The sequence below is a fragment of the Gracilinanus agilis genome, chromosome 1 (genome assembly GCF_016433145.1).
Source record: "Gracilinanus agilis isolate LMUSP501 chromosome 1, AgileGrace, whole genome shotgun sequence".
Lineage (NCBI taxonomy): Eukaryota > Metazoa > Chordata > Mammalia > Didelphimorphia > Didelphidae > Gracilinanus > Gracilinanus agilis.
In genome coordinates, this window is record NC_058130.1 from 672,418,670 (window position 1) to 672,431,147 (window position 12,478).

General features: G+C 39.8%; 1 protein-coding gene across 12 annotated transcripts in view; it reads right to left on the reverse strand.

Moving 5' to 3' along the window:
* Positions 1-12,478, reverse strand: part of MTSS1 (MTSS I-BAR domain containing 1) — a 250,052-nt gene that overhangs the window by 33,576 nt on the left and 203,998 nt on the right. For 4 of the 12 annotated variants that reach the window (XM_044669097.1, XM_044669109.1, XM_044669067.1 and 1 more), the window contains exon 7: positions 7,682-7,693. The exons of the other annotated variants lie outside the window; for them this stretch is intronic. In XM_044669097.1, the coding sequence (XP_044525032.1) occupies positions 7,682-7,693 (12 nt within the window). The remainder of the gene's footprint in view (positions 1-7,681; positions 7,694-12,478) is intronic. 12 annotated transcript variants of the gene reach the window in all.

A 12,478-nucleotide genomic window follows, 5' to 3' on the forward strand; every position in this document is an offset into this window, starting at 1 on the left:
AAATAATGCATTTCGAAGGAGAGGAAGAAAGAAAAAACAGCCAAGAACATGGGCCTGAAAGTCCTGGGTCAGAACTATGGATTGCTACATGCAATGTGTTTCAAATAGAAAGCTCTATAATTACAGAAAATAAACATACGATGAAAAATGGGCACCAGTATGTTTGCAGCAGAGAGCAGGGGGCTGCAGTTAAATTTAATATAAAGGTAGGTATGCATTAGTCCAAAAATGACGAGAAAGCAGAGATACAGAAAGGGGTAAAAGAATCACAATACTCCAGCAGATATTTTCAATGCTTCAACTAAATGGGAACATTTCTTCCTGGGGAAAAAAAGGTTCCTCTTGTTTAAGGATGAGATTGTTTTTTAAAAAGTCTTAACCATTTCTTTTTCCTCAGGAAGTTCTAGGAAGTTGAAGTTGGAGGAAATGGGCTCCTTGACCTTAGGTTTTCTGGGCTTCAGTTCCCACCCATTAACTGTATGATGCTTTAGCAAGTAGTGCTACCTTTTTAGACTTCAGTTTCCTTACCTATAAAAGGAGGTTGACAGATACCCACAGAATCTTCCACCATAGCAATTTTCTTTACTTTTCCTTCCTTCTTCTATACTCTCACCTTCTGTCTTAGTATCAATTCTAAGACAGAAGAGCAGCAAATGCCTAGGCAATGCTGATTAAGTGACTTGCCCAAGGTCACAAAGGTAGGCAAAGTCTATGGCCATATTTGATCCTAAAGACTCCAGGTCTGGCAATCTATCCATGGTATCCACCTAACTGTGCCTCTACCATGGCAATTTTTAAAAATCCTAGAATATGGCTTGGAAATGGGACTGGTGCAAGAGGAAAGAAAGGAGGGAGTGGGGGAAGAAAGCTTAATAAATACTTGTTGATTGACAGAATAAGGAGAATTCAAAATCCCAATCATTTATAAAACAATGTCCTCGAGAGAGAAAGCACTATTATATATTATTCAGGTGAAATAAAGACATGAATTGAGTTTCCCAGCACAGAAGTCAATGAAGAGTAGATGCAGAGTTAAAATTCAATAATGCTGAAAGAGAGATAAACCTGGAAGTTAGGAAGATCTGCATGTTCAGGTCAATTCTCTGATGCATAGTGGCGGTAAGACCTTGGGCAAATCATTTAATCTCTTCATGTTCCAGGCAACTCTTCACAACCAAGAGATGCAGATCAGGTACAAACCTACTTTTATGGAGGGACCTTCTTCATGAGGAATTCTTTCTAACTAAAGTTCACATGCTCAAGTACTCCAATTCCCTAAATGCTAATTACTTCTATAGCTTTACAAGTTTCAAGTCAATAAAAATCTCAAGCAACATCCTTCTATTTTTTAAGTGCAATCAAGTCTGAGGTTAAGGTGACTGACTAAAAATCATCTGCAAACAGAACTGGAATACTTAAAATACTTAAAGATAGAATGATTTAAGTACTGCACATATTAAAAGTACTGTAAATACTTAAAGTATTCCATAAGATGGAATGGTTTAAGTACTTTAAATACTTAAAGTATTCCATAAGATGGAATGGTTTAAGTACTTTAAATACTTAAAGTACTCCATATTGTCTCTGATGCCAATTTCAGTGGTCACAAGGATTTGGGAGCCTGAGGCCTATGTGGGTAAAAGGCTTGGCCCACAGGCATATAAATAATACACAGGATTGGGGGAATCTTTTGAAATAGGAATAGCTTTATAGAATCCCAGTTTCAAATCCCACTCAATGCCCAGTCCATACAGCTGCCCCCGATAAGCTTATCAATTTAATGATCCCAAGGCAAAACATCCCATTTTGCATTCTAGATCTGGATTCTATCCAGACTGGCCCATTCAAGCTAGAATTCTGTGTCTCAACAACAGATGGTGCAGGAAATCTAAGCTATGTGACAAAATTCTCCCACTAATGAAATGCACTCGCTCCTTATACTTCTCTGATTCATAGGGAAACCTCCCTCTTCCTTTTAGAGGAAGCTCAAGCATGATTTTCTGCATAAAAGCCTTTCCTGCCCTCCCAAGCTACCCTGTATTTAATTGTATTGTACAGAAGGTGTCTCAAAATTCTTAGTACACTACAAGTTCTGGGACACTGTAAAAGGCTTCAGGTAAGTGCCACAGTGTGAATAAAGCACTGGACTTGGAGGTAAGAAACCCTGATTTCAAATCCCACCCCAGACACTTACTAGCTGTGTGATCTTGAGCAAGCTGACCATTGTGGCCTCAGTCTCCTCATCTTAAAAACGGGGATAATAATATTATTCAGGCCTCACATGGTTTTTATGAACATCAAATGAGAAAACAAAGGTTTTTTTTGCCATCCATAAAATTCTCGAGCTTCACTTTACGTTTACGTCCCTCCCCCCAAGTCCTTCTTGCCTCTTTCCTATTAAAATGTAATTAGCTTGTGAGGAGGAATTATTTATTCTTTGAACTTGTAGACCCAGCATCTAGCATACTGCCTAGCACAAAACATAAACTTAATAACTACTTGCTTAAAAAAAAAAAACACTACTTTTTTGTTGTTGTTGTTTTAAAACCATTACTTTCTGTGTATTGGCTCCAAGGCAGAAGAGTGGTATGGGCTAGGCAATGGAGGGTTAAGTGACTTGCCCAGGGTCATAAAGCTGGGAAAAAACTACTTGTTGATGGAATAATTCCTTCAGGAGTAAATCAGGAAGGGATGGGTAGGTAGCTCAGTGGATACAGTGCCAGACTTCATTTCATGAAGAAATGGGTTCAAATCTGACCTCTGACACTTCCTAGTTATGTGCCTCTGAGCAAGTCACTTAATCTCTATAGCCCTTGCCCTTCTGTCTTAAGAGTTGTTCCTAAGACAGAAAGTAAGGGTTAAAAACAAAAACAAAAAAGAATCAATTGGGTAAATCCAGCTGGCCATTTCAAGCTATTTTCATCTAATCTCCGTAACCTCTAGAAATTCCAGCCTCCCTTAGCTGGTTGGCACTGTCTTCCTATTAGCTTTTTCTTTTTCTTCCCCCTCCTCCTTCTAATATTCTAATATTGACATTCCCCCAAAGTGCCAAAGAGCAGATTATTCATCTCTCCACTTAAAGAAATATTGCCCATTTCATCAAAGAGCATACATGCCACGCACTCTTCTATGGCACAATCTTGTACCCTCGTGCAATGATTTCGTGCCAACAATGCAGTGATTCAAACTCTTATCTAAGTCCTAAAAAGTTACAGCAAATCAGCCAGACTGAAGGGTCGGCTGTGACACTGTCAATGATTCCCTTAAGTTAATCAGATATCCCTCTCTCACATTTAAAAACCTTTGCTGCTGACTTAGGAAATAACCAAATTCAACTTTGGTTCCTAAAAGGAAATGACTGTTTATTTAGGCTGGGCAGATCTTTTCTCAGTTTGACCTGCTGGCAAATGTATCTTCCCTCCTGGAACTCCCTTCCCCCATGAATAATGTGGGGAAGTTTGGTACCAACCCACAAAGAACATTCTGATCACAAATGACTCTCAGAAGTATATTCTTATAGTCAAAACCCGAATTCTAGATTGCTAAATGTATCTCCCTTGGAGGAGTGGAAAGAAGGCAGGATTTGGAGACAAAGGCCTTGGGTTCCAATCCTAACTGCTGCTATTACCTGTGTGACTCTTCATCATTTTAGGATTCAGAAGTGCTATCCAGCTCTAATTAAATCAACATGAGTAATTATTAATAATATTACACTATAATGCAGCACAATAAATCAATAATTTATTATGTTGTTGTTGTTGTTTAAAACCCTTACCTTCCGTCTTGGAGTCAATACTGTGTATTGGCTCCAAGACAGGAGAGTGGTAGGCAATGGAGGTCAAGTGACTTGCCCAGGGTCACACAGCTAAGAAGTGTCTAAGGCCAGATTTGAGCTTAGGACCTCCTGTCTCTAGGCCTGGCTCTCAATCCACTGAGCTACCCAGCTGCCCCCTAATAATTTTTAAATAATGATTTATATTGATGATTAATACTTAGTTGTCATTAGTTATTAAATGCTAACTGAATATCTGTGAGTCACTGTGCCAAACCGTGAGGCTATAAAGTCAGGTTTACATTCTTTCAGTGAATGCGACTATTATACATATACTGTTTCTTTTTTTGTCTTATTTTTTCCTGGACCCTAGAAAATTGCCTGTTACACAGCAGGCATTTAAGAATACATGTTAATTGATGGATACAAAAGAATGCAAAATGTATTACAAAGTAAAAAGAAAGCAATTTGGGGGAAGAGGGATGGCATTAGTACCTGGAAGAGGAGGGGGAATCAGAAAAAGATAGGTCTTTAAAACAAACAAAAAACCCCAGACCTTCTGTCTTAAAATCAGTAATGTGTATTGGTTCCAAGGCAGAAGAGTGATAAGGGCTAGGCAATGGGGGCTAAGTGACTTGCCCAGGGTCATGCAGCTAGGAAGTGTCTGAGGCCACATTTGAACCCAGAATCTCTCATCTCTAGGCCTGGCTCTCAATCCATTGAGTCACTCAGCAGCCCCCCATGATAGGCCTTTTTGAGCTGAGTTTAGAGGGAAGCCAGAGACCCTCAGAGGTGAAGGTGAGAAAAGGCTGATTTCTAGGCACAGGGGGTAACTTGTGTAAAGGCAAAGGGCCAGGAGATGGCAGATAGTTGAGGAAGAATCATAACAAAATAGCCCAGTTTGGTTGCACTATAGATTGGGTTGAGGGAAACAGACTCTGGAAAGGCAGGCTGGAGCCAGATTGAGAAGGGCTTTTAAATAAAAGAAGAGTTTGATTTTTATCCCAAAGGTAATAAATAAGTGAGCCATGGGACGGGCCCTTTGATCAGGGGGAAATACAGGGTCAGGTCTGTTCTCTAGGAACGACTCTTTGGCAGCTGTTTGGAGAGGAGGCCAGCAGTAGGTCTGCGCTTTCCCAGGGCTGGTTTGACCGCTCTCAATTCTGCAAGACCCGAACTTCGTTATCAGCTAACATGGGAATCTGTGCTTTGGAGGGAAGGCAGGTAATTAATTGCCACTATTGTTGTAACAATGGAGAGCATTGTAGGGAACTTCACTTCACATTTCTCATAGCACACTGTTTGGACATTTGGCCATTCTGCATTTATTTCATTCCAGCTCCTTCTCATTCCTCCTATCAAAGTTATTTACAGATGGGTCTTTCCCGGAATTAGATTTTAAATTAATTGAGAATGGTCACTGTTTTCTTAGTGTCATTTGCACTTAGTTCAGTGACTTGCACATAATTGGAATTAAATAAATACTCATTAAGTAATTTGACTTAAAAGTTTATCTGGTGCTTTGAAAATATTATTCACCTACAGTACCTTTGTAGAAAAGGTTCATGAAAGATGAGGAATATGGACAAGGGACTAGTAAAGGTGACTGTAAACAATAAAACTCTTCCTTCAATACTATAAAGAAAGAAAATAGCATAAGAAAAAAAACTATTTTTTTTTAAAACCCTTACCTTCCTCCTTAGAACCAATACTGGTTCGAAGGCAGAAGAGCAGTAAGGGCTAGGCAATGAGGTTTAAGTGACTTGTCCAGGGACACACAGCTAGGAAGTGTCTGGGGCCAGATTTGAACCTAGGACCTCCCATCTCTAGGCCTAGCTCTCTATCCACTGAGCTATCCAGCTGTCCCCAATAAGAAAAAAAAAATGTTTAAATCAGGCAAAAAATATTCAGTATGTGCCTGCTACATGCTAGGCACTGTGCTAAGAGCTAGGGGCTCTAAATTAAGAGGGGTTGGGGAAAGGTTTCCCATAGGAGGTGGGATTTTGTGAAGCCAGGAGGTGGCTACAAGAGGGAGAGCACCCTAGGAAGTGGGGAAGAGCCAGGGGAAATGTCCAAAGGCAGGAATAGCAAAGAGACCACTGGATAGAAAAGTATGTTGTAGAGTGATATGGATAAATTAGAAAGAGAGGGGTAGGTATATGTTATGAAGAGCTCAGATCACAAAGAGTCCAGAGACAAAACTACAAAGACATTCAACTTCCCAAAAATATTCAGGTGAGATTTTATCCCTTAGGAAGACGATTTACTAGTCTTCAAAAATCTTTTCCTCTTACCCCAACTTAAAAAAAAGTCTCAGAGCCCAATTCTTTTCCCTTAGGGGAAGAATTACTAGCTATTCTTTTGTATCTTGGACCCCCTTTGGCCGTCTGGTAAAGGCTATGGCTCCCTGGTCAGGATGTTTTTCAAATGTATAAAATAAAACAGCTGCCCTAGAGCCTAGAATAAAGCTGCTAGGGGGATCGAGATTTAAATTTAGGTGCTGAGTAAAATACACATTACTGGAGCTCACTAGAAAGGTGCATAAAATTTGGCATTGTCAGGAGGTTGCGATGGTCCTGCCAATTATGCTAAAAATGACCTGAGGCTTATATGTGTGTGTGTGTGTTATATTTCAAATGAGAAGTTTCCATGAAAAATATAAATAGCATATATTATATAGGCATTAAAAAAAACTTCAATAGATTTATGATTTCGCCAATACATCATTTAGCAGTGCAGAAGACTACTTTATCCTCTCTCAGTGACCATTTAATCAGCTCTCACAGATTTAATTATCATCTCTTTGAGGGCTGACTCCCGGACTTTTATCATCAGCTCCAGTCATTGTCCTGAACTTCAGTTACAAGCACCTGTTGGATACTTCAAACTGGTTGCCTCAGAGGTATCTCCAACTTCATATGTCCCAAACAGAACTCATGACCTCGCCCCACCAATCGGCCTCTCTATCCAACGCCACTATTTCTGTCAAGGCCCTGCCATTCTTCCAATCTCTCTAGTTCATCATTCTCAGTTTCTCCCTCTTCCTCTTCCCATATAAGCAATCCGTTTCTTCCCACCAAGCCATCACTGGGTGGTCCAGGCTCTCATCACCACTTCTACCTAGATGATTACAGCAGCCTCCCCACAGGGCTCCCTGTCTCAAGCCTCTCCACTTGCCGATCCATCCGCTGCCCTGCTGCCAGTGATTTTTTTCCTCTTTAAACTCAGGTCTCACCATGTCATTCCCTAACAAAAATAAACTCCAGTGGATTCTCTATTGCATCTGGGGCGAAATATAAACGTCTGATTAGCCTTTAAAACCTTTCACAGGGTGGCTCCAACCTTATTCTTATTGCACAGTTATCCATTCCAAGCTTCCTGTACTCTAGCCTCTCTTTCCCTCACACATGGCACTCAATGGACCATCTTTATGCTTTTGCGCTGACTATTCGTCCCCTTTACTTGGGACGTTCCCCATCCTTACCTCCCTCTATAGCATTTACTTCCTTCAAAAGGCATCTCCTTCTGATGTCCACCCTTCTACCAAACTTCACCGCTAGCACCTTCCCCTCACACTACAACGCCAACGTCGCACGTCTCCTTTCCCTAAATTCTTTATGGTAATTCCTACCATGGTACTACGGTATTTCAAATTACTTTTATAACAACTGTATTAATGCATCAATATTTTAGACAGTCTGGTGTTAAAAAAATGGATGCTTAAAAATATTATAAAAAAAAAAACAACCAAAAAGTGTTTAGAGGTTCTGGAAAGTTAAGAATGAGGGTAAATGATTTTTCCATGTTAGTAACCGACCCTCGGTACCCAGCATGGGGGACTGGACCAGAAGAAGCCAGAGAGAGGAGCACCAGGATCAGCCCCCAGAGTACAGCCCAGTGAAGACTTACCCACAGTTTCAGCTGGCAGGGAGGGACACACGATGAGAAAGTGCAGGATACACAATTGATACAAAAAGGAAAACAAAAAAGTCAAACTGGTATTCCAGTATTAATCCTACCTTTCAGAACTCGGGGCATGGTATTTCTGTGGATGTAACACAGGGACTTAATCACCAGCCAAGGCAAGGTGATTTAAGGCTCAATTTCTTTTTGGTGATTCATATTTTTAAGTAAACAATTTATTCTATATGCATGTAATACTTCTCACACTGAAAAAAGTCTTTTTTTTTTTTAAACCCTTACCTTCTATCTTAGAATTAATACTGTGTATTGGTTCCAAGGCAGAGGAGTGGTAAAGGGCTAGGTCACAGGGGTTAAGTGACTTAACCAGGGTCACCCAACTGGGAAATGGCTGAGGCCATATTTGAACCCAGGACCTCCTGTCTCTAGGTCTGGCTTTCAGTACACTGAGCCACCTAGCCGCCCCCCAAAATAAGTCTTTTTAAGAAGAGACAAAGGCTTCAGCTTCTCTCTTTTAAGGTAAGACCTACGTGACCAAAGTCCTTTCTGTTTGTAACATTCTACAAATCAGCACAACATATAAACAGAGCACCTCAAAACAATGCTAAACATAGAAATAGAGTAGTGGGCTGGGGAATGAAGGGGGGGGGGGGGGATTGGGTCAAAATGGAAGTAAAGGCATTATTAAGCTGCTTAATTTCAGTTGGGATTGGTGGAATGTCTTGTTCCTTTGACTCAGTTCAAGGACCACCTTCTACCAGAAGCCTTATTGTATGATTCCCCCTTAATGCTAGTGACTTCTCTCCCAAGGTACCTTGGATTAAGCTGCCTCACATGTATTTACTTATTTGTTCATACATATACAGAGTGTTCCCAACATCTTGCTATAGTTAGAAGCCATTAAAATAGCTTTAAAAATGTATTAAGACTTTGAAAACACTCTGTCTATGGTTAATCTGTCCCCTCAATATGACTGTTTCATTTTTTTAGTCACTGTATATCCAGTACTGTCTTGGTAAAGGCTTGTTGACTGAAAGTATTATAGTAATGTCAATAAGTATCAATTCCTTGATCAAGCTCACAGCATTCTCTTCATTTCCACTAGTGAAAAATCATTTGAACAAAACATTTAAATGGCAAAATTGAGGACAGAAATACAAAAATGTTTTCATTTCCTACCTTAGAAACTGTTTCTCTACTGGGTTTCTAGGAGTTCCTTCTCGAAACAGGATTCATCATGACTAATCATAAAATTCAAGTTGTGGCAAGAGGGTGGTCAAGTGAAATAAATATATCATTGGCATCCTCAGTCCAGAGACAAAGGAAGTGCACAGTAAATGCACTAATTGGCTCTCATTTTCCCACTTCTCTAGTTAGAAGGTGACAATTAACTTCAGGACTCAAAATCAGCCAGCCAGACTCCTCTATGTTTTCTGGAGAAAATGTGGCACTGAGGCTATCATGAGGGACCTGAAGTTGGGAAAGACTGGATTCACAGCTTTGTGACACGGAAGCTCTCTGAGCCTTGGTTTTTCCTCATTTGGAAAATTGGGATAATAATGTTCATAGGGTTGCTGTGAGAATCAAGTGAAGTAATATGCATAGTTTTGCAAATCTTAAAAACATTACACAAACAGGAAATAGAAGTAATCCTACTGATCTCCTACAGTTGTTCTGAGGATAAAATGAGATAATTTTTATAAACCTTAAAGTGTTATATAAATGCCAAGTGCTATCATTATCATAAATAACTTATTAACAATAATGAATAATGAATTAGTAATTAAACAATTTGACTGTGTTACTAATAACCAATACTAATGTAAACAATAATAATATGATGATAACCTCTAAGATTCCTTCTGCTACTCAAAGGTAATGTTGAGCATATTATCAAATTTAACTAGAGCCTGAAGAAGAGATACTCTCCAAAGACATTCTATGCTGTTAATATATGACAAGTCTCTTAAGCCACCCAGGGGTATTTCTGGACAACAGGCATATAAGTACACTTGTTATTTTCTCATTGCTAACTCTCTATGAAACAATATTGGCCACAAAGATATATAAGTGCTCTTAAGACAATACATATCACAGAAGAGCCAGATGGGCAGTATTCAAGGGGAAATGATAGGGATGAAAATGTTTGTATGCTTTCATAGAAATGTGTGTGATCTAGGATTCAGCCCTGAGGGCTGCTCTTTGGCTTTATGTTAAATCAGCAGTTATTTCAACAATGTGGCAATCTCAGTAAGCATCACCAATGGAAGTGCTCCCTCCAACAGGCTAATCACAACCCTCTCATCCTGTACCACACTTATTCATCTATGCCTATTCATCTATGCCCTCCTGTCAATCCTTCATCCCCTTCCTGGCCTTGCTCCTGACTTTTCTGGACTTCACATCCATGTCCCCTGTACTATTAGCTCGTCTTGGATCTCCCCTCAGTGCCTGGACAAACTATCACTCCCTATCCTTCCCCCAGCTCCACAGAATATCCTTCTGTAAGGTCTGTCCCCTCTTCTCCCATTAGGAAGTTCCTCCTGGAACCTCTGTTTTTGGGAAAGATCCAGTCTGGCCTGCCTTCCTTCCTCCAGATTTCATAATTGTTTCCTGCCAACCTTGGTGCCCTCAGCCCTCCTCCTCCTCTCTTTTTAAATTCTCTTTTGTTTCTTTTCCTACTGGAATGTATGCTCCTGGAGGACAGGGGTTGTCATATTCATTCTCTCTGTCTCTGTCTCTGTCTCTCTTGTATTTGTATCCCTCGCACTTATCACAATAACTGGCACAGTTTTGTGCTTGATAGTTCTACCCTTCCTCCTTCCTTCTACCCAACAAACTGAAGGCCCCCAATGGATCTCCTTTTATCTAGGGTCTGTGATGTATCCTCACCTCTGCCTAGATGTTCAGTCTATATTTCCTTTTCTGATTATCCTTGACTTCTCAAAGGGATATTTTATGCCCCCTTTCATTGACGGTAGTATGCTCAAAGCTTTACAAATAATTATCACTTTATGTTGACAACAACCCAGGGAGGTAAATGTTATTATTATCCTCATTTGGCAGATGAGCAAACAGAAGCAAAACAAGGTTATGTGATTTGCTCAGTCACACGTAGGAATTGTCTGAGGACAGATTTGAACTTTGGTCTTCCCAACTCCAGGGCCAATGCTCTCTATTCACTGCACCACCAACCTGCTCCATTTATATGTTTTCATATATTAACAGAATCAAAGAAATTCAGAAACTTATCTACAAAAAGAATTTATGCTCAAAATGATGATCCCAAGGCATTCAAAGATTCTAAATCAAAGGAATGTTAAATTATGCTTATCCTAGTGCACAAAGTCAGACAAAATAAATTATATTTTAGAAACATTTTTAACCAAGGCTGACTTGGTGGTTTCTATATAATCCTCACTATCTCAGGAAATGTAGCAAACCGAGACACTCATTCTCTTCCCTAGATTCTAGTTAACTGATTTTTTTTCCTGACCCTATTCACAAAATACACAATACTATTATTGAAGCTCTCCATCCATTCTTTTTGAAGATGGCCTAAAAACTTGGGCAAGGTGCTGTGGCTGAAGACAGCTGTCCTCTAGAAGCCCTGAGAAAGAAACATGGAGAATAGAAGTCGACAAGATAAATGTGAGGATTATCACTTGTATATATGGGTATATGATTTGAGGTTTTGGCTTTAAAAAATAGCTCTACAGTAAAAATGAATAATAGGGAAATAGTTATCAAGTGATAACATTTGTACAACCCAGTAGAATTGCTTGTCAGCTCTGGGAGGAGGGAGGGAAGATGGGAGGAAAAGAAAATGAATCATGTAAACATGGGGAAATATCCCTAAAAATAAATAAATAAATATTTTTAAATAAGATAAATGTAAGGAAAAGAAGCACTCCAAAATGGATGCAGAGCTGGAACTAAGGAAAAGTGACTTTTCTTGCTTCTTCTCTCCCCAAATCCCATCCCAAGATTTCTTAAACCCTAAGCATTGTTGGCTCAATTAGTCAGTGAATAAGTATTTATTGACCTCCTACTATGTGTGCCAGGCACTATGCCCACCACTGGAGATAAAAAGAAAGGTAAAAGTCTTTGGTCTTCATATATATATAAAAAACCAAACCTTTATGACTAGATCAAGGCGGGAAAATGGTAAGAGCTAGCAATTGGGGTAAGTGATTTGCCACCCAGGATCACACAGCTAGGATTTGAAACCAGAGCTTCTATCTGCAATAGCCTGCTCTTAAAGAGCACACTGTCAAATGGGGGAGAAGACATGAAAACAACAATGTACAAACAAAAGAATACAGGATACAGTGGAGGTAATCGAGAGAGGGAAGGAGCTAGCATTAAGGGCCATCAAGAAAGACCATATAGAAGTTGGGATTTTATCTGAGACATAAAGGAAATCAGAGAAGTCAAGAGGTAGAGATAAGGAGGCAGAGTATCTCATAAACTTAGCAACTATTAATCCCTCTTAGCTCAAAACCTACAAGCTCTTACAATTAGCCTGGTAGAAGAGTCCATACATAACTTTGATCAATCTCTCTTTCCCTTCAGGTTTCTCCTCTAAGTTTATAGGGATAGTCTTGAACTCTTCATCTAGAAACTCCATCCATTCCTACTCTTCTGGAGTGGCCTGGGGGCAATGAAGGGTAAGTGATTTGCCCAGAATCACACAGCTGGTCTGTGTCTGGGGTCTAGCCTAGCCCCCAGATCTTCCTGCTTCCAAGGACAATCCTTATTTTTCTGTCTGCTATTTCACACTGT